At 35.6% G+C, this 22,463-nt stretch overlaps 1 protein-coding gene across 1 annotated transcript; it reads right to left on the minus strand.

Moving 5' to 3' along the window:
• Window positions 1–939: 939 nt before the first annotated feature.
• On the minus strand, window positions 940–19,975 carry LOC110030130 (ent-kaur-16-ene synthase, chloroplastic-like). The gene is made up of 15 exons (XM_020732705.1): window positions 19,725–19,975; window positions 19,509–19,651; window positions 17,484–17,536; window positions 17,108–17,393; window positions 16,857–17,037; window positions 7,748–7,965; window positions 7,539–7,659; window positions 7,358–7,455; window positions 7,049–7,263; window positions 5,553–5,665; window positions 5,346–5,441; window positions 5,050–5,265; window positions 4,830–4,971; window positions 4,366–4,635; window positions 940–1,359 (listed from the first exon to the last, which is right to left on the minus strand). The coding sequence occupies exons 1-15, from the start codon at window positions 19,937–19,939 to the stop codon at window positions 1,036–1,038; spliced, it is 2,691 nt and encodes an 896-aa protein (XP_020588364.1). The 5' UTR covers window positions 19,940–19,975; the 3' UTR covers window positions 940–1,035.
• Window positions 19,976–22,463: the final 2,488 nt, after the last annotated feature.

Consider the following 22,463-nt stretch of genomic DNA (forward strand, 5'->3'; position numbering starts at 1 on the left):
GGGGCTTTGGATCGTCGAGACTTTGGATCGTCAATTGAATGATCAAATAATCTCTAATTTTGGCATGTCTATAATCAAATCGTGCATCTTGACGAAATGAATCTAAAGAGTCTAAGATTGCTCAATTCGAATGTCATTAATGCACACCCAAATCCTTATAATACTATCTATGATCAGAAGGATCAGCATAGATCGTCCAATAAAGTGATTAAGAAAGTTATGTGCCAAAAGATCAAAATACCCATACCAAAATGCTATAAAATAAGCCCCCACGAAAAAGAGAATGAGAAGAATAAATTTCATAGCATGTTCTGGAGAAGACCCACGATTAACCATCGACCTCTGCAGCCGCCACTATCACCACTTGACGCCAACAACCACTGACCGTTGGTGACTAATGCTTTACTGTTGTAGTAGATGTTTCTAACACCTTTTTTTTTTGTATCGTATAAAGACAAGTGTATGTTTCATTGTAAAAGTGTAACTAAAAATTTTTTGTTATGAGAGAAAAACTACCCCTTGTACTAAAAATATATATAATATATTAGTTTGACTGGACTATACCATATGATTTTTCCCATTCAAAAAGTTTCACATAAAAATTGTTAGCATCTTTTATTGTTATTTTTCTTTTATCTGTGTGTGATGGATATTTGTACAATGCTAAGAAGTTAAAAAATCAATTCATCACTGAAAATTTTTTGGCACAAAACAATCTCAAACAAACTGATTCCAATTAAAGAACCGCCAATAAGAATGTAGTTAAAAAAAATTATTTTTTTATCATACAATATAAAGATGTGCCAATAAATTTATTATTAAAACAAATAAAGAAGTAAAAAAAAAAAACATAATAAAAAGTGCCAATAATTTTATTTAAGCAGACAGATCCAATAAAATTCTTTAAAAATAAAAAAAATAAGCATAAATATTCCAAACAACTAAATATTATAATATACGAACAAATGAGAAATAAGCATCGCAGCAATAACCAATGGCACAATGATTTTGATGATATCAAAAAATATGGCTCTTCTAGGATTGAGATTGCGAAAGATGGCTCACCTTCAAAGGCTCATAAATAACAGCATTCACAGTACCATCCATTTCCGTGGGTGAGGTGAATCCATCATTGTTTCTATAAAATATATACGCTGCTTTGCACGTTTTCCAAAACACCTCTTTGCATGCTCTTGGAACCACGCTTCCCTTGTTCTGGAGAACCAGCCCAAGCAACTCAGCCCTAGTGGAGTCTATCAAACTCCACATATGTTTTCTGGCATCTTCTTCAGAAATAGAGCCATTTCCATGGTGAACAATTAGCCACAAGCTATTTAGTTTCCCTGTTGCTTTCTCTCTCTGTGATTTCATCAAAGCTCTTTATTACAATACAAGCAGTGTTATAGAAAAAGAAACTGAACAAATACTAACAATGACATTCCCCAAAAAAATCAAGTACTAACAATGCAATCCAACCTTGAAATGGATTCTTTAGACTGAATGGATGAATGAAACTTACTGAAATTAGCTAAACTAGCTAAACGAGTGCTTTGTAAACTGAATACTAATGGGGTGCTTGGTTGTCGATAAACTTTAGATTAAACAAGATTTAGCAAATCCAGAAAATCCGGATTTTATCAAATCTAAATGTTGTAAATCAAAAATAGAGTTTGGCTCAATTTAAGGTTAAATCCATTAAATTCTTTTACCATGTTTGGCATAAATTCACTCCTATGACTTTCCTCCTAAGCAAAATCCGTTAAAATGCACGTGATAATTAGATTTAATAAATTCAGATTTGAATTAAAAACTAGCGGAAGCAAAAGAACATTGGATTTAGCAATGTGTGGATTCAATTCCTCTGATTTTTTTTGTTGGCTGGATTTATGTTAAATTTGCATAAATTATGTTCAAATTTGGCTACCAAACAACCCATAAGTTTGACATATATATTGGTTTGGCCTCACGCTCCTATTGCATGTTCATCAAAATTCAAAGCTAAAATCTACTCCACTAATTCCAGGCTTAAGTGCAACGATTTATCCAGTTAATGCTAGTAACATGGATTCGACAGGAATGTTTGGTGTACGAACTCTGCCATGGTTTTTTCTACCAGTCGCGGCTCTTTTTTCCTTTTTCTTTTCCTCTTTTACAAACCCTAATCCCAACTACTGTTCGGATGGAAAACCTCGCCTTCTTCAGGAAGGCCTAAGCCCCGGCTTCATGGATCCGTCCAGCTTCCCTCCCTTCTCTAAGAATCCCTCTTTTTTCCTTGGAAAACCACCATCTCTTAACGGAAATGTTTAATTTCTTCCCAACTCCCCTATTCTTAAAACTTCAACTTTTTTTTTATTCCATGTAACAACGAATGGGTAGACTTATCGGATGAAGAAATAGATAATGGTTCCAAGAAATGGAGCCTTGCCCTCATGGTTTATGCACTTGGGAAACGCCCCTTTTATGGTAACCTCCTAAAAACTATTCGGAAAAAATGGAGTTTCATGAGGTACCATAAACACTATCCCTCTAGCAGACCAGTTTTTTCCTTTTAGTTTACATCCGTGGAAGATTTTGATATGCTCTTGCTTGGGAGTCATTGATTCATTAGTGGCAGACCTTTTATAGTAATCAAAGGGAATTTTAATGAAATTCCGATTTGGATTAAGCTACCTAATCTTCCTCTTTCCAGTTGGACTGAAAATAAGATTTCCAAAAATAGTCAGTAAAATAAGTATACATTAAGTTGTCGATCCTCTTACAACTAGGGGAAGCCAGCTTACCTTTAACCGTGCCAGGGTGTAGATTAATACAAACACCATCTTGTCAGATTCTATTATTATTTTTGTGAAAGAAAAAAGGTTTTACAGCCTGTTGAATATTAATGGAAGACTAAACCGTGTATGGCCTGTAACACATTTGCACATCACTCTACCACTTGCCCCAAATCCCCTAATTAAGTCCCTCATTAACTCTAAAGCCTCACAGAGGCAGAAGTCAGAGTCAAACCCTCTTGATACCTTCTAAAATCGGTCCACCTCTCCCCTTCAAAGATAATTCCTCTCCAAACCCACCAAACAACTCCTGACTTGAACTTCTCCACCTCTGTTGAAACAAAAATTTCAGAAACTCCCCAGGAAATATCTACTTTCCCTCAACCACTCTAGAATACTCTTTGTGCCTCCTCCAAAAGAACCCAAGGTTGTCAATTCATTTGATATTTCCCAACAAATTCCCCAATCTACATTACCTTTCAGCATATTATTCTTTAATAATGAACCTAATCCCTCTTCTTCCACCCAACCCATTGCCAACAAAACCACAAAGTGCAGATAGCTCCTAATCCCAGCAATCTTATGTTAAATCCAAATATTGGTGTTTGAAATGATAGAAACTATTGGTGATAACAGTACTGATTGTAGAGATCTTGTCAAAGAGCATAACTTGGATGTTATTTGCTTGATTGAAACAAAACTTTCTGCTTCTATTGTTGCTAACCCCACTTCTACAATCATTATAGAGTTTTTCTACTGAAGGCAACACTAAAATTTTTGATAAGTCCTCTAATGGTCGTATTTGGTTAAAGTGGAACACTTCCACTTCCTTATTTGTGTTGGAATCCCATGCTCAATACAGTCATGCTTATTTAACTTCCTCTTCAAAGATTAGCTTTTATATTATTTTTATGTATGCTGATATGACATTAACAAAAGTTTTAGACTGAAATCTCCTATTGTGCTGATAAGATAAATGGCACATGGGTGATTTTAATTGTATTAGAAATGTCGCTGAAAAGTGTGGTGGCCGCATAATTTTGTCTTGTAAACTTATAGATTTCAGCTCTTGCATCTGTAATTTAGGGTTAATGGATCTTCTAAATAATGGGGATTCATTTAGTTTGCTTAATCAGCAATTGCAAAATCCTATAGGCGCTTGCTAGACAGAATTCTCTCTGATGGTCATTGGGTGAATTACTTTCCTACTTGCTACAAATTGTTGGAATCATTGATGTCATATCATTCTCCTATTCATTACCTGCTTTGCAGGTTTCTCAACATGAACTATCGGAGTGCTTGCACTGATTTCCATAACATTTTTCAATGCTTGAGATATTCTGGTTAAAGATGATCTTATATTTTCTCTATGTAATATGTTAAATAATGTAAAAAATGCCCTTAAAACAATTAAATGGAGCTCTTTCACTTACATTCAAAACACTGTTACTCAACCCAAATCTCAGCAAAAGAAAATCTATCATGATCTTGATAGCAACCATCTTTGCGAAAATCTTCTTTCTCAAGCATTTGCTATTCAAAATAAGCTTATTCCTATTAAGAATAAAATTGGCATTTAGAAAAAATGACTTACCTGATATCCTTGAATATCATTGATAAGACGACCAAATTTGCCCAAAAGTTTTAATAAATTCTTGTATTCCGGAGATCCGATGATGTTCTCTAAAAGTTCAGGCACAGCCAAATAGATAGAAGGTAGAATAATAGGCCCCAGAGCAAATGATGGAATTGCACTAGTCATGTACTCATCAAAAGTAGGAAATGTACTATTCTGTCGCCACTCAGCTTCTTTCATCTCGGAGCTCAACAAAACTAGCCACTGCCAGTTACAACATGTCAAAACCTTCAGACAAAAAATTTGTTTAACTAAAAGCACAAGAAAAAAAAAAACTAAACTAAATATGTCGATTAATTGCCCAAATAGGGTGGTTGTGAATGAAGTACAAAATGGAATTTATTTGGATAACATTCAATATATAAATTCTGTAAAGCAATTCACCATGTTTAGCAACACTCAAAGGTATATGCACGGCGTACCACATTAATAATATCCTTGGTGACATCACGCTTTTGGAAAAGAGAAGCCTTTGCTCCAAGTTCATTAATAGTATTGTAGAGAGCAAAAAAAATGATCTTTACATTTTCAGAGCAGAAGTCTTTTTCTTGAACTCCATGCCATCTGCCAAAGATTGAACCATCAATGACAAAAATATTCTTCATGATAGCCACTACAAAAGAAAATAAAGATAGAGCATACTTCTCAACCAGCTTGATAAGATTTGCTAGTTCTTCGGAGGAACCTCCAAAATCAAAAAAATCATCTATTACAGTAATTAGTGTACTACATTGGGCCCAACATATGCGAGCACTTGATGTTTCTGAGGAGAAAAATGTCATAACAGCAGAGAGATAACAATAAATTTGTTTCTGTCGAGAAAATCCGAGCTGATTGAACTTGCTCTCTTTAACCCAACTATTTGCACAAGAGTATTTCAAGAACAAACAAACAAAAACTCAAACTTGGATGTAAAAGATATAACGAAATAAGCTTACCTCTCTAGATACTGAAGTTCTTTCTTATATGTCAATTGGGAAGTATTGAATGTATGCACAGCAAGCTTCAGAAGGTCATTATTTTTCATACTATACCTAATGAGAGTTTCCACATAAATCACAATTTTTTGAAAGAGCAAAAGATCATGCAAGGTAAGGTTTTGCCTCCCTCATTTTACTCAAAAAATAAACAAAATTAAAACTTACACAAATGATGACTTGAGCATATGCAATTTATCTGAATTGTAGTGTTCAATATTTAATTTGTGCTCCAGCCTTTCCATACTTGCGTAAAAGGGAAACCCGAGCGTATGATCAACCTAAAAGAAATAGGATGCAAGGAACAAGTCATCTAAATTGAAAGTTCACAAGCAACCAGCAAACTTCAAAATAACATAGAAACACGTGTTTACAAAATCACACACACACACACAGAGTAAAAGTTAAGTTACTGGTTTGCATTACCTTTTAAAAATACACATAACAAAAGAAAATAAACTTTGAAAAGGAATGCTAACAATTCCTTAATATAAAAAATAAGATCTGAACAAAATCAATTTTAGTTCTTTTTTCATCTCCTAAATTTTACATCGGCTCATCTATCATCCCATTTGGTATTCACTTTTTCATAAGAATTGCAATCAGTATGACATGTGGAAGTTTTCCCGGCCATCTTCAATTGATATTTTAATCAAATAATTTTCATTTTGTGGAAACTGGTATTCGGTGCCAAATCCGTTGAGCAAGCATGGGCAAAAAACGAGGGATAAAATTATTATAGCACCATGGAGGTTGATGGAGTTTTGGACAGAAAATTGAGACCTGGTAGATCATTTTGGACAGAAAAATTCTTTCACTGGTTATCCATGGAAAAGATAACACCAGCTGGGCTGCAATATAGAAGAATAGAAATACAGAGAGCAGGAATTGAGCCGAGGAAAACTAAAGCCTCATACCAACTTCCATTAACTGAGAACCTATAAATATTACATAGGAAATGCAGAAGATATGAAAGGAAACATAAGAGTAAAGCAAATATATTGGAGACGTGGGGAATCATGATATGTCAGAATAGGGAGCAGAGCAAATGGTCCTACTGTCAGAGGTTAGTTACTATTATAGTAGAGAGCATTTCGGCTGGTGATAATTGTGAGAGGTGTAGCTGTTAGTTGTCAAGGCCATCTTCAATTGATATTTTAATCAAATAATTATAATTTTGTGGAAAATAGTCTTAGGTGCCAAATCCATTGTGCAATTCTGTATTGCCTCATATCTCTTTGCATTCCTACTTTAATAGTTTATGTAGGAACTCTATCTTTCCATTTATTTTCAGAGTCAAAAATCATTTCTAGAATTTAAAACTTTATGAATTGGGTTATATATAACATAATAAACATCCTATCCAATCCCCCCCCCCCCCCCCAACCTTTTGGCAATCTTTCCAAATCTGTATTGCCTCATATCTCTTTGCATTCCTACTTTAATAGTTTTATGTAGGAACTCTATCTTTCCATTTATTTTCAGAGTCAAAAATCATTTCTGGAATTTAAAAATTTATGAATTGGGTTATATATGACATAAAAAACATCCTATTTTTTTCCCAATCTCCCATTCTAAATCCTATTCAACAATCAACACAATATCCCCATAATAAGCTTAAAAAATTAAAGGAAAGCAAATGTGGAAAAGTACAAATCAACTACCTCTTGTAAAATATCCAGTGAGTGGTTGGCATTGGTATTCAATTCTTCCTTGAGAAAATGAGTCACCCAAGAATTTAATTTCTTTAGAACTGCTTCCTCCGGTGAGATCTGAACCTGTGAAGCCTTATAGAGCTCGATAATAGCATTTAAATCTCTAATATATCCCTGGAGTGTATTCTTGAAATGCCTCATATCAGCAAATGGAGCTAAAGCATCTGTAAACAATGATGGTGCTCAGAGACATTGAATTAATCAAATATAGATGATCAACCTTATGAAACAACGAAAAGCTCTAAAGGGATAACTTACCAGAGGAGACGTCATATCCATGCAAACGTAAAAGTCGAAATGACATGGCACAAGTAGCTATGTTTAAATAAATTTCCTCATCTTTATCCACCCAACATCTGTAACATGAGAAAGTCAGGTTTTCAAATGAGCATAACAGTCAGAGTTAACAAAAAATTAGAATTTGCTATATGATCTCCACCTATAAGCTCTGTCTAGAATTCCCCTTATATCATGAATGAAATGCAGAGAAACTCCAAGCCTCTCAAGTTTATCAACCACGGAAAGATGCATATGTATGTCAAATGGGTAGGTTGTTGGAACTATAAAACACCAAGCTTGAATTAATATATAAGACCAAGTAGTACACATGCATTAAGTTAAATTTGAATGGAAATTTAGCACTGCCACCTGAGCAGCCAAACTTTTGTAAGACAGAACTCAAGTAATTAAGGGATTTATCATCTCGAATATGGCAAAGTGCAGCAGCAGTTGTTGAGGGGGAGTTAAAGAGTGAGCCATTTTTTCTTTGATAGCTCATAACCTCTTTCCAATCATGTAAGCCGCATAGTCCTTCAGCAACAAATGCAAGGTAAGCCTTGCTTCCAATCATATTTTTCTCAACCTCTCTGAATTAAAAAGAATGAACGAAAAAAAAAGCGTGATTGCTTAAGAAATATAGAAAAAATTCAATAATGCAACCATAATGCAATGGTCATAATTATGATGAAAAATAACCCTGAGATATAGTAAAAGATTAACTAGTAGTATTGGTAACCAAATTAGTCACCATTAACCCTAGGTCAATGATTTTATAGATTTGAAAGCTATCCAACCGAAAATAAAATAGAAGCAATGCAACCCTAAAATTTCCACCTAATTCCTTGTAGTGATTATGGATTTGGATCATTTCGTTATTTGAGACAGGTTTCCAAAACATAATCCTGTTTTATATCTTGCCAAGGTAATTCCAATGATTTTGGCAATCTTCCAATTACGATTTAAGAATTTTTTATTATAAAATTAGCAAAATGTTTATTCATTTCCATACTAATCAAGGCAAGGATTTCAACAAAATTTGACATAATTTCTCCAGCTTCTTTTATAACTCACTAGTTCAGCCCAAAGATTTACTATCACGATATGTTACTGAGACTCCACTACTTATAATAGAGACCTATCAACGGAGGAGTTTACAACGCATTTTGACCAGTTGCAGATGAAGTGCGAGTTAGTTGATCATGAGAAACATTCCATAGATCGATATCTAGAAGGCGGGGGGGCGGGGGGACGGGGCCGCTATCAGCAACATTGTGTAGTTGCAGCCCTATTGGTCACTAGAAGATGACCAAACCTTAGTTTTGAAGATAAAGAGACCACAGCAACATAGTAGACAACCACCACCATTTAGGCAGCCACTTGCACTTGGAGACGTCAGTAGGAGCATGCCTCAAAGAGTTAGAAAATTAACTCGGATAAAGACAGAGCCACCCCGAGCTAAAGGAAACCTGAGAAGAGTTGCACGCTTACTACAATTCCGGCATGAAAAATGCTTTGATGCCATGAATTTCGGCGCATTACCTCCAGCCACACAGCAAATCGAGTAGTCTTTTTCCGAGATGTGAGTCATGGAGGAGGTTAGCGACGAGGAGGCAACTGTTAAAGTGAAGTGTATTATTGATACCGCTTCCAGGTGCACTCACACTCTAAAGGCTCACGCAAGTGTACGTATCGTATCAGTAATGTCATATTTTTGAGTCGGAATGTCGATCATACAAGGAACAATGGAAATAAACTTAGGGAAAAGTTCTAGTCTGCTAATTTTCATTCTTGGTCTGTATTTGAGATTAAGTTAAAGTTCTACAAACTACTACTAAATTGAAATCTATTTTAAATGTTAAATCCTACAAAAATCCTAGTTAACATAATTGAATTGGTAAATATCAAGATATAAAATTATCCTCCCTTGTCATGATTTGAGTGGAGCATAGGAAATGTAAAGTGTTGATTGTACATGTGGCTAGTGACAAATATGAGCAACTCACATTTTTACCCTTTTTCGAGTGCATAAAGAAGATTAGTTAAAATGACATTAATTTCTTAAATCCCGTTTTGAACCTACTGCAAAGTACTTGTACCATACCCCATAGTTCGATGTGATTAACTTAGTTAATTCTATGATAGCTCTCCCGAGTTTTTATGGATCACATCACATTTTAACAGTTTATTTACCGGAATGAAAAGTAAGTGATCATCATATTAAATATTTAGAAACAAATTTGAAAACATTTTACAATCTAACACATCCTACTCAAACATCACAAAGGCAAAGGGTATTACTCAAAAAGCATGAAAAACAAACCAAAAAGCTTCATTGAAAACAATGAAAATCTACTATTTGATATAAACAGTACAAACACTCAAATACTTATCTCCTCCTTTAGAAAGCTTTGAAGATGCTCCATTATATGTTTTTCAACACGTTTAATTTTCTGTCTTCTACACATGTTTTTTTGGATGAAACTGCACTTTAAAGAAGGGTATTCTTGTTTTTTTCTTGCAGGTATAACAGATAGGACACATGGAGTGAATTGGAGCTGAAACGGAGCGAAGTGGACGCAAAATGGGGCAAAAGACAATCCAGCAGACCGGTGCCTAGGTGCCAGCTTCTAGGCGCAAAGGCGCTGCCCACCGGCACCTTGGCGTCAGCTTATGGGTGCATAGGCGTCGAAACCTTCCAGGCAACCCGAGAAGGTAGCGCCTAAATGCCACAAATAAGCATTAAGGCATTGATACCTGTCAGAGCGGTTTCAGCACAATGAAGGGAGTTATGTGACGGATTTTGATGCTTGGAGAAGACACTTTTTGGCATTTCCAAATCCTGGAATTTTCCAGGAATGCCAAGAAGTCGTAGATAGGCGTAGCGATTGTAGATATTTTAACCTTTTCTTGAGAGATTGGTGAAGGTTTTCAGAGAAATTTGAAAGGGAAGTGCGCAGCATTGTAGGGAGTTCATGGTTTCATCATTTAGTAAACTTTTTGACTTTTTTCAGAGGAAGAAAGCTAAGTATCGTGTTTCTATTTGTATTGAATTTGTTGTAAACACATTTAGTTCAATTGTTATGTTAAATGATGATGATTTCCATTGCAATCTTCATGCTTTGTGAGAGTATTCCTTTACCCTTCTCCTGTGATGAATAGGTAGGAATTGTAGGATGTGTTGAATGCTTTATAATTGGATTTTAATACTCATATGATGATCTTTTCTTCTATTCTTCATTTACTTTTGTACTGGTCATATAAATTCTTAAAATATGTTGTTAACCTACAAAGACTCGAAACTGCTATGGCATAAACAACTAGGGAGATCACATTGTTCGATAGACTGGTGAAATAATTCACAGGGCAATGCAAATAGATAGGGAGATAGGTTTTAATCGGTATACCTTGGGGGTTTCTAGAGTGACAGGCTGAAATACTTACCAAGTTAAAGTAAACTTCTTTATACACTCGGAAGAGGGTAAACAAGATATATGTTCCTATTTGTCACTAGCCATATTAGAAATCCTTAGTATTCAATCCTACATTCCACTTAAGCAATCACAAGAGAAAGGTAGCTTTTATATCTTAATACTCACCAATACAATTGATATAGTTAGGTTTAGTTTTAGACTTATTACTATAGTTTAGGAGTAATTGTTAGAAAAACCATTTTAATTTACATTTCAAACTAAGACCTTAATGTAGCGGACTATAACTTTTCTTTATAGGACTCACTACCTCCTTCCTTGTGGGATCGACAATCTGGACTTAATAGAGCCCTATATTGCTGAAACAATACGTATACTTATATTAGAAACCCAGTGACTAATAATATCTAATTTTAAGAACTCAATATATTTTCTAGGAAACAGATCAAGTTTCTGGTGTCATTATCAAGGCTTACATTATTGTGATAATCACTGGGGCGGATCAAGTTTCTAACGTCGTTACCGAGGAAGACGGTAAAGTCCTTTTTAGGAGATTTTAGTTCGACCTGTAAGACTTAGATTTGAAAATTGTAATATTATTACCTAGTTTGTCTAATTACTGTTTGACTATTTAAAAGAAAATCCAAAATACAATTATAATTTTAAGTGCTTGAAGTCTTGGATATATATCATATTAGTTAACTCTTTAGAGTTGAATGCGAAATTCAGAAGCTGCAGACCTTGAACCATATGACTCAAAATCAGAGAACATTAAGGAGGATTAGAAAATAGAAAAAACTCCAAGAATCTGTAGTAGAAATGGCATATCAACAAGTTAACGAAGATTCATTTCATTATTATAATGTTAATAAACCTTTAAGGGATTATGCGAACACTACGGTCAATGAAATCCATTTTAAGTATACAAACTTCCGCCGTAGAGGCAAACACTTTCGAACATAAGCCTGTTATAATTCTAATGGTGCAAAATAATCAATTTGGAGGATCTTCGTCTGAAGACCCTAACATACATATAGCGAGTATGTCATAACCCTGCGCCACATTCAGGTATGATAGATTTTCTAATGACGCTATTAGACTTACACTTTTTCCCTTTTCCTTAAGGGATAAAGCTAAAATGTGCTTGAATTCATTAGCACCTGGATTGATTAGAACATAGACTCATTTAGCACAGAAATTTCTTTCCTAAGTGTTTTCCACCATCTAAAACCGCTAAGTTGCGGAATAATATCACTTCATTCTGTAAATATGAAGGGGAATCAATTTATGTGATTTGAGAACGATTTGAAAAGCTTCTTAGGAAGTGTCCACATTACGCATTACCTGATTTGCTTATTATTCAAACCTTCTATAACAGATTAGTTGGATCTTTGAGAACGATCATCGACACTGATGCTAGAGGTTCACTCATGTTGAAACCAATTGAGGATTCCTATTATCTTATTGAGGAGATGGTCACCAACAACTTTCATTGGCCATCCGAGAGAGTAAACCCCAAGAAAGTAGAGATTATTTATGAAGCTGATATAGTTTCTATATTAACTTCTCATGTAGCAGCTAATACGAGAAAATTAGACTAATATAGAATGAGTCAACCTCAATTCATCGAGGAAAACACATTTTGACAGTTGGTTCACAGTAACTCTTTTAAAAGTATCTATGCGATAAACAATCGACCAAATAACCCTTATTCCAATTATTACAACCCAGGTAGGAAGAATCATCCTGACTTTAACTGGAATAACAACTCTGGTGGAGGAATCCAAAAATGAGAAAATAATCCAGTTAATCCTATAAGTAATTGAAAAAATCAAGGTAATCCTAATTTTAGACATTCTTTTCCTCCTGGATTTAAGTCCAACTCACAGTATAAGGAGAAGTTGTCTATAAAAGAGGTTCTTCAAATGGGGAGTCAATTGCATAACCAAGGGGCTGCCATAAGGAACATGGAAAACTAGCTAGGGAAGATTGCTAACTTACCTGGCAATAGTCATCAAGGGATTCTTCCCAGTAGTACCGGAGAGAACCCTAAGGAGAAGAGAGCAATTAAAAGGGATGAAGTTAAAGAGTAGAAAAGAATTGGAGTATGTGGTTCAAAAGAATTAAAGAAAAACCTATGGAAGAAATTTCTAAGAAATTAAAGAAGCCTATTTCTCATGCTAAGATAAGTATAGAAAGACCACCTCTACCATTTCCTTAGAGACTCCAAAAACAAAAACTAGACCAACAATTCTCAAGATTTATAGAAATATGCAAGAAATTGACGATAAGCATTCCTTTTGCCGAGGCATTAGAGCAAATGTCCAATTATGCAAAGTTTATGAAGGAAATTGTTAACAAAAAAGGAAGTTTAAGGATCATGAAACAGTAGCACTTATTATACAGAAGAAGTTTCCTCAGAAACTTACAAACCCTGAGAGCTTTACGATACCTCATGAAATTAAAGAAAATTTTTATGGAAAGGCATCATGTGGTCATGGAGCGAGTATCAACCTCATGTTTTTATCTATCTTTAAGCGATTAGGATTATAAGAGATAGCACCTACTACTGTGACCCTACAATTTGTTGATCGATCTATCAGTTATCTAAGGGAGGTTATAGAGGATGTCTTGGTGAAAGTGGATAAGTTTATCTTTCTTGTTGATTTTATTGTGTTAGATATAGAGGAAGATAAAGAAATCTCTATCATTTTGGGTAAACCTTTCCTAGTCACTAGTCGTATCATAATAGATGTTCAAATAGGAGAGTTAACTATGGGAGTGAATAATTAAGAGGTCACTTTAAATATGTTAAAAACTATGAAGTAACCTTCTGGGGAAAATGACGATGCTTGTTTCAGGATGGATTTGATTGATCATCTCCAATAAAGCCATTTTCGAGAGACTCATGAAGTTAAATCAATAGAACCAGATTTGGATGAAGAAATTAACAAGAGATCACCTAAAAAATAATTGTTTAAAATTATGGAATGACACATTCCATCATATGCAAACATAATCATATTGGTAGAAATGTTACGCCCTACGGACTGACATATCGAAAAAATTTATCCACGATTTGTTCGGGTGATGACGTTAAACTAAGCGTTTCGTGAGAGGCAACTAATGGTTATCTGTGTTACTGTGCTTTGTTAGTGTGTTTGTGTGTTGTGTCTGTTTAAGTTATGTTTTTCTTATGATGTGTTTTACTTGTATGTGTTTGTTGTGATCTAGATGTTGTTTGTGAATGATTAGATTTGATTTCTTAGAATATTTTCATTATGTGTAGTTTTCAATCCCAGGAGATTACAAAAACTTTGCTACCTTCAACGTGAAGATAGATGTTTCGAAGAATGTGGTCAAAGCTCCCGCCAATATCGATAGACTAATGCAGGCACGCCATGTAATGTCGTTGGAGCAGTGTGGAGGAAGTCACGGGCTTTTCTCGCTGTGCCCTTCGTCTGGACTGAACCCGCGAGGACCGATCGAATGTGATTTTTGCTGTTAAGTTTTCAGTTTTTGGGTTAGATTTTTGTCAAGATAGTTGTCAACGTCCAAGTTTTCCCTTCTAGGGCTATATCTGATGACAAGTAGTGCTTCGAATGCATCTCACCTGAGGTAGTGATTATCCTCAACCACCACACCCCTCTACAACCCTCCCTCCACTGTCGCTGCTGCCAAATTTTGTTGCAGCCACCGAAAAACATCCACATTCCTATTTTTCTACATTGTTGAACACCACTGCTCCCCTCCCAATTTGTTATCCCTTGCCACCAAACCTTCTTCTTGTTGTTGTCATCCTGAGGACAGAACGCTCGCTACCATTCCGCAGTTCGAGCCCTTTATTTTTCTGCAGTGTTGACCACCACTTCTCCCCTCCCAATTTGTTATCCCTTGCCACCAAACCTTTTTCTTGTTGTTGTCAACCTGAGGACAGAACGCTTGCTACCGTTCCGCAGTTCTAGCCCTAACTATTGCCGCCATCACTATCACAACCATCCCAACAACCTCCTTTACCTATTCTAGGCCTCTTACTTTGTTGTCGCACACACTTGCGCTCCCCTGCTTGCTGTCCAATCGACCCAATCCACTTCCAGCTTGCTGCAGCACCCTCCACCGCATCCAACCTACTACCAGCCACCAAACCAGCCTCTACTCACTACCGTTAAGCCTCTCACCTCCCGCTCTTTTTTCTCACTAGCTCGACACACAGCCCACAGCCTTCAATCCTCGTCTTACATGGTCTTTTGTGCTTGTGTCATTGTTTTCTTAATGCAAATATCTTTGTTTGTAGTTTTTTTTTTTTTTTTTAATTTTAGCCATAATATTTTCATTTCTATTATGGTTTGGGTCAATTCTGGTAACATGAATGCTACCTCAATACTTACAAAAGAAACTACAACAAAATCTATAATAAAGTTTACTACAAAACTCAGCAATAGAGACTGCAAAATTGTTCAAAGGATGCGACTGATTAATATTTGGAGATGGACACTTCTATATATAAATTCATATATAATCCTGAACGGAAAATATCTCACAAGTAACTCCTCAAGATTGTAATACCTTTTGCATGAGTGTGAGAACCCTAAGAGAAATTTTGACTTTTTACCAAGTTTAAAGTGAGTTGTTGCCTTTCACGGATATGGATTATTGAACCTCATTAAATTTTGTGTTGTTGTGGGTATGCTGGTTTTTTTTTTTTTCTTGAATTTTGAAGCTCCCATTAAACATGAACTCTATAGTATACTCATAAACTTGGGACATTGCACAACACAAGGACATAAATAGCAATATGTTTAAAAATTAAATTATTAACACTCTACACTGCATGATGATATTATTTCTATTAGATATATGATTAAGTATCTTGAAACAATCAGTTCTTTAACACTAGCAAATAAATTGTATAACTATAAATTATATGCATGACCAAAGTAAAAGAATATGGCATTGAAAGCATTTGCCACATTTCACAGATCTGCAAACTTTTGAGTAAGAACGTGCAAGCAAGAAGTTTGGCTCCCTAATTGTTTTGTTTAAGCACGGATCCTAATGAATTAACGCGCTGAAGGGTACATAAATGATATTCATGTAGGAGTTTTACAAAAGAAGAGGATTTCAAAGGAAAGTACAAGCATATTTAGCTTACATTTGTGACAAGCGAGGATGAGGAAGCGTGGAAATTTATTTATTCAATCCAACTTTCAATATTGAATGGTTAACCTCATATAAGATGAGACATGAAGTGAGGATTGAATTGGAGAGAAGATGGCAGTAGACATTTCCATTACCAATAGAGATGAATGAACAGCAATGTTATTGATATTTAACGTCTTTTCAAATCTACATGAACTAGCTCGCTTACAGTAAACTAGCTAGGAAAAATGTTTCTTCATATTAACTAATAAAATTGCAAAGGCTGCTTCTATAAAAAATAAAAATCGACTGATGGTCAAAAGAAAGCCAAACATTGTTATATCCTGAATGTATTGCCACAATGATTTACTAATCTTTTCACAAAATAAGTGTGCTTATAGTGTTTTAAACGACGGAACTTAATTTTCAAGGGTGTCCACAATTTTCATGTTCAAATTCTACAAACATTTCAGAATGGGAAGCATCTAGAATTTGCTTGAATCAAATTTAATTGTTCTTCTTAAGGAAATTAAAACATAAATGATCCTAAATAATTGTGAAACATAATCTGCGAAGAGTTTCAAACCTTCCAAGTTTTTCTTCCCTCATAGAAAGCATTGCATCTATGTCACTTTCTCTCAATGGAAGATCCAACCCCATATTTATTGCATAACTGATCATACCTGGAAATATAATACTAAAGCCAACAGGAGATTGTTGTCGCTCATTTACACTAGAGAAGAAATTAGATCCAAGGGTGTCCACAATTTTCATGTTCAAATTCTACATACATTTCAGAATGGGAAGCATTTAGAATTTGCTTGAATCAAATTTAATTGTTCTTCTTAAGGAAATTAAAACATAAATGATCCTAAATAATTGTGAAACATAATCTGCAAAGAGTTTCAAACCTTCCAAGTTTTTCTTCCCTCATAGAAAGCATTGCATCTATGTCACTTTCTCTCAATGGAAGATCCAACCCCATATTTATTGCATAACTGATCATACCTGGAAATATAATACTAAAGCCAACAGGAGATTGTTGTCGCTCATTTACACTAGAGAAGAAATTAGTTCCGATGAAGGAGAGACCTGCAATGGAAACTCCAAGTCTCAATTTCAAATCCATAATATTTTTATTTAAGAAGAGGTTTACAAGTACCTTTTTTGACATACTCCTCACCAACTTTCCATCGCCAAAGTGCCAGCACACAAGCTAAAGTGGATGACAAAATATCTTTAGTAATAGAAGGCTTGTGATGTGTGGGGACCCATGAACCATCAGGAAGCTGATTATCCATTATCCAATCAAGACATTCTGGAAAGTAAGGAGTTCTAGGAAATGTTGAAGATGGGACCATCGAAACCCAAGCAGTATCATATGCAGACACTGAGAGTTCGACCTTTAGTAGCCTCTCCCTTATTTTTTCTAAGAATCTTCCAGATTTCTACAAATCATTTCAAAAATTTTGGCTCAAGTATTAATCTGTAATAAGAAGAATCATGGCATTCATATTAAGCGAAGATGTTTTGCATACCACATTTGGATCATCAGCACTAAGAAAATCATTTTGCCCATGATCCAGGATAGCTAAATGCATAAATAAAATTCATTAACACATAATAAACATAATAAGGCACATAAATATAGGTCAACATTAATGGGACAAAAAGAAAGACTTCAAAGTGTCATTTCATTTTACAACAATGGCATCAGACAACCATGTATAATTGCATTGCAAGTTAGCAAAATAGATGAACTCTATGTAACAGTGCTACAAGATGGTCAAATAAACAGAAAAAGAATGTGCAGATTCTCATCTTCACTCAAAATCCTTAATGAAAATTTAAAGCAATATCTTTTTATTTCACTCCCCTTGCTAGTATGTTTGCTCATAACCAAGATAGGCTTGTGGTTTGAACGTGCAAGCAATCGGGCTTCCTCAAGTAGAAAAAACAAAACGAAAGCAGTCCTAATTACTATAGGCTAGCTTTTATGTGGAGAAATTGAGCCAGTACAGTGTATATTGATCTCAAGCATGATAGCCTTTTTTAATCTATCAAACAACAGTAGTTCAGTAAAATTTGGGATGGAGTTTCTTTTGAAAAATTAAGAAAGAAAAATTGTAGAACCTCAGCTAGTAAAAATAAGTTTGACGATGAGTTCAACGCTCTTCAACGACGGTACATGGTCATTAGTGCCTCTCCAAGAAAATCATCCTATTATGGGCTGTCACTGGAGGTATGCTACCAAACGAGATTTGATGGGCACAATCACTAGATACAAGGCTCACCTAATAGCTTAAGGACATCGATAAGAATTTGGAGTCAACTTACGGGCTCTGTACAATACATCACGGTCACGAGACCGGACATCTCTTATGCAGTCAACAGGTTATGCCAAAACATGCAATTTCCTACCACATCACAAAATCAATAATTAATCCACTTATTGTGTTGCCTACAAGGCACAAGCCACTTCGGTCTGCAAATCCAATAGGGGGATCTCACTCTTAGAACCTAAACTGATGCTAATTGGGAAGGCGATCACCTACGTCGAAAATCTACAATAGGAGTATGCTCATTTCATAGTAATACACTCAAATCCTAGATGGTAAAGAAACAATCCACCGTTGCACCGTCATCTATGGAGATTGAGTATCGAGCATTAGCAATGGCCACAACAGAGGTAATATGGCTGAGAAGACTATTGGAGAAATTCGGTATTCAACTCAAGCAACCTACAACATGACATTGTGACAGCATATCGGCTATCTGTCTAGCAAACAACCCGGTTTGTCATGTCTGAACCAAACACAAAGAGATTGACTCTCATTTTATATAGGACCATATCTACTCCAAACAAATTCAACTAGACTATGTTCCATCTCAGGATCAGTTGGCAGATATATTAAACAAGGCTCTATCCAAATGCCGCTTATATCAGCTTTGCACCAATCTTCAAAATCTCCCGAACACCATCAACTTGCAGGAAGGGTATCAGCGGTAACATACCACAGATCAATTAGACTCACCTGAGGTTACATGAATCTTATGTTGTAAGTCAATAACTAACAGCTTTTCAAGAAACTTCACCTCTCCAGTATATATACGCAAAGCTTGCTGTTTACGCTGGGTATGGATACAAAATCAGATACAGAAATTTCTCTCCTCTCTCGGTAAATAGTATTCTCTTGCTAACTCTCTTTGAGTATAATATATTTAAGGTTGAAAAATCACTAAATTGTCGAGACTACATAATAAAAATACATTAAACTTTAACTTTTATAAAAAAAAATTTACAAATTCCAGTGGTTCCGCCCCTGTATAGAAAAAACCTTCAGTAGATGTAGGGTCTTATTGGGAGAATATTATTCTATACATCAAAAAGGAAAATTGCCAAACCGGATATATTAGTCACAACTAAAGCAACTATTTTTGGCATGATATGGCAGCTAAATTATTTCCTGTAAGCACATAAGACTGCCGTTATGGAAAAAAAAAAACCTGCAAATAAAATACTGGTGGATCAGTGACGGAATGACTGTAAACAGAAACTAAACCTTGAGGGCCGCCTGCATTGACCACCGAGTTCCTTTCGAAAGCGTACGTATAAACACGGGACCTTCCAACGCCAACAAAAGAGATAGCCGGAGAAACAGCAATAGAAAACATTTTGGCTGCGAGATGATTCCCTTGACACCAACTGCGGACATAGAAAAAAGAGGAATTAAACATAGAGCTTGAAACGTAGCCATAAAAAAGCAAATCGACCGTACCCACAAAAATAAAGCGAGACTGCAGCTTCGGTAGAATCCAAATAAAACTGAAATGACGCAACGCAGCTGGAATGAATCGATGATCGATGAGGGACGGGGAAAAGGGAGCACGAGATAGCAAGTGACAGAAGACAAGTGACAGAGGATTGCATGATTAAATAGGGAAAAGGATCAAGAGACTGAGGGACACCTGGCTGTTGAGGAAAACAATCCATGTTCAACGGTGTGAAGCTGAAAAATAGTGCATTAAATCCTCCGCTATCTACCAGTGCTGGCTAGTAGGGGACATTCATTATTATTATTTGTTAACTTGTTCTAAAAAAGTTGTAATTTGGATGTACTTTAAAAAATCTGTCTCTGAATTATAAAAAAGATGTAATCTTACACGCCACTTTCCAAGCTTAATAAGATTGTGTTTGGGGCAACTTATTGATGGGGTTTGTATTTTGAAAATGCATCTCATGTGTTTGTTTATCGTGTTTTACCTGCGTATCCTAAAAAGCCCTTCTGGTTTCTTTAATAAACACAACTGCGGGATTGACCCCGCGGCCCGCTTCTTCAATTTTGTATCCTACGTTTTTTTCTCCCGTGCCTTTGAGTATGGTTGTTGCTGCCATAGGTCACTTCTCCCTCTCCTCTCTCCCTCGCCTCTCCCTTGGTTGCTCCTATCGACATATCCCGGCTTTCTCCTTCCTCTCTTTACTGAGATCCCAGAGTCGGTTTCCCGCACCATGACTCACGACGACCCGTGCCATTGGTTTTGTCCTCTATCAGTCCTCTTTTTCATCACTCTCCTACTACAGCGGAAGCAGGTCATCTGGACCTCTCTAATGTGAATTTGTAGCAGATTTGTTTTCTCGGTTGCTTGTTGGTGAGCTAGCTAATTTTTTCTAGTTGGGATCTCTCTAATGTATTGTTTCTCTATATGCAATTTGCGGGGTTTTTTGGTCGCAATGGTTGCCTCTCTGTGGTTTTCATATTTTATGGATTTCTTTGGGATGTATTACGTTTTTTGGATAATATTTGAAGTAAAATGGGTGCATGAGTTTTTTGTGTAATTCTCCCTTTCGAATGGTTGTTTAGAGTTGCTCTGTTGTTATGGTTGCTTTGGTTGGAGGCCGTGTTGGAGGTTGTGGGTGATGTTCTTGTTGGTGGCTTTGGGTGTGTGTTGTGTTTGTCTTGGGTTTGTGGGTTGGTGGTGGATGTGAGTGTGTGTGTGTGTGTTGTTGGTTGTGGATGTTGTGCTTGTTGGTGCCATGTGGAGGCTGTGTTGGTGATTGTGGGTGATGTGTCTGTTTGTGGCTCTGGAGGCTATGTTGGTGGGTGTGAGTGAAAGTAAACAAAAGCATCCGATACGGAAAGGTCAAAAGAACTAAATGTAAGAAAACAAAAGCAAAAGAAAACCCATTATCGTATATAGAAGATCGGTACTGGGTGTAAGACATGGGTAAAGGTGGAGGCTCAGAGTTGGACTGTGTGCTTCCCGACCTTAAGTAAGAGCTACCAACCTGATCAAATGATTAACCATGGACCTTTATAAGTTTTAATTTGAATTTAATTTTCATGCATATAAAATTTACTTTATCATGCAAAAAAGATTTTTGTTTAAAAAACTTTATAGAGTGATGCAGTCCACAGGTTAATCAATTTAATTGAGCTAAGACTACAAATAACCTAAGAGTATCGTGGGTACTCATCTTCTCAAGAGTCTTCGAATAGTACCATCGATCCTTATCCTCTCCTTCTATTAAAGGTCCTTGAGGTATGACATACCATCCTAAAATTGCACATCGTATCCCTCGTTTTAGCACACATCGGCATTATCATCATTGCCCTAACCACCAAAATCTCAGACTTACAACAGCCTGATGATCCATATGCTGCAAAAACAAAATCTTTCCAGTTGCTCACAAGGATTTAAATACCTTAGAGAAGACTCAAATCCTTGAGCATTAGGTTAATTAATATAAGATAAGTAGTGTAGGGTATTTTTATTGATTTAGGTGAATTATGATTTAGGTATTGATTTAGGTGAATTATCAGGTCCCGATGTATAACTAAGCTCAAGTCAATAAGGATCACATACCCATGATCAAAGTCGGGCTTGTGGTGTTTAAAAGTACTCATTAATCAATCATGTTTCTCTTCTCTAAACCTCATTAAAAAAGCTTAAATATTAAGCCTAGCTCACTAGTAAGCCCTAAGATCCAATCTCGGGGTTATAATCAAAATGTTGAATTAGAGGTACTTAATTCTTATTAAAAGATCATGCTTATCATCTAATCACCAATTAGAGGCGGCTTCAAATAAGTGAATTGTTATCTTCCTAGCTTAAGCTCACTACCTTAGTATCATCCAATTGAATTAACCTCCAAGTCATAACAATTTATAAAATCACAATTTCACCCTTATAATGAAGAGATGAAAAGTTGGTTTCTACCTCTTAAACCCTTTTGTTTCAAACATCCAAAAGAGTTTATTATGATCAAAATTGCCCATTTCCACTTTAATTAACCTAAAATTTAATTAAGGTATCAAAAATCTTAAAATTACCATTTTGCCCTAGGGCTCTCCACTCCATAACTCATTAAATCCAACTCAAATGACTATAATTTTTATGGTACCCCACTCATGGGTCAATTAAAATGTCAGAGGTGAAATTATGATTTTTTTAATTTTATTTAATTTTTATAATTATTTTAGATCAAAAATAAGATTTGCAATACTAATTTATTTAAT

The sequence above is a fragment of the Phalaenopsis equestris genome, unplaced genomic scaffold, assembly GCF_001263595.1.
Source record: "Phalaenopsis equestris unplaced genomic scaffold, ASM126359v1 Scaffold000663, whole genome shotgun sequence".
Taxonomy (NCBI): domain Eukaryota; kingdom Viridiplantae; phylum Streptophyta; class Magnoliopsida; order Asparagales; family Orchidaceae; genus Phalaenopsis; species Phalaenopsis equestris.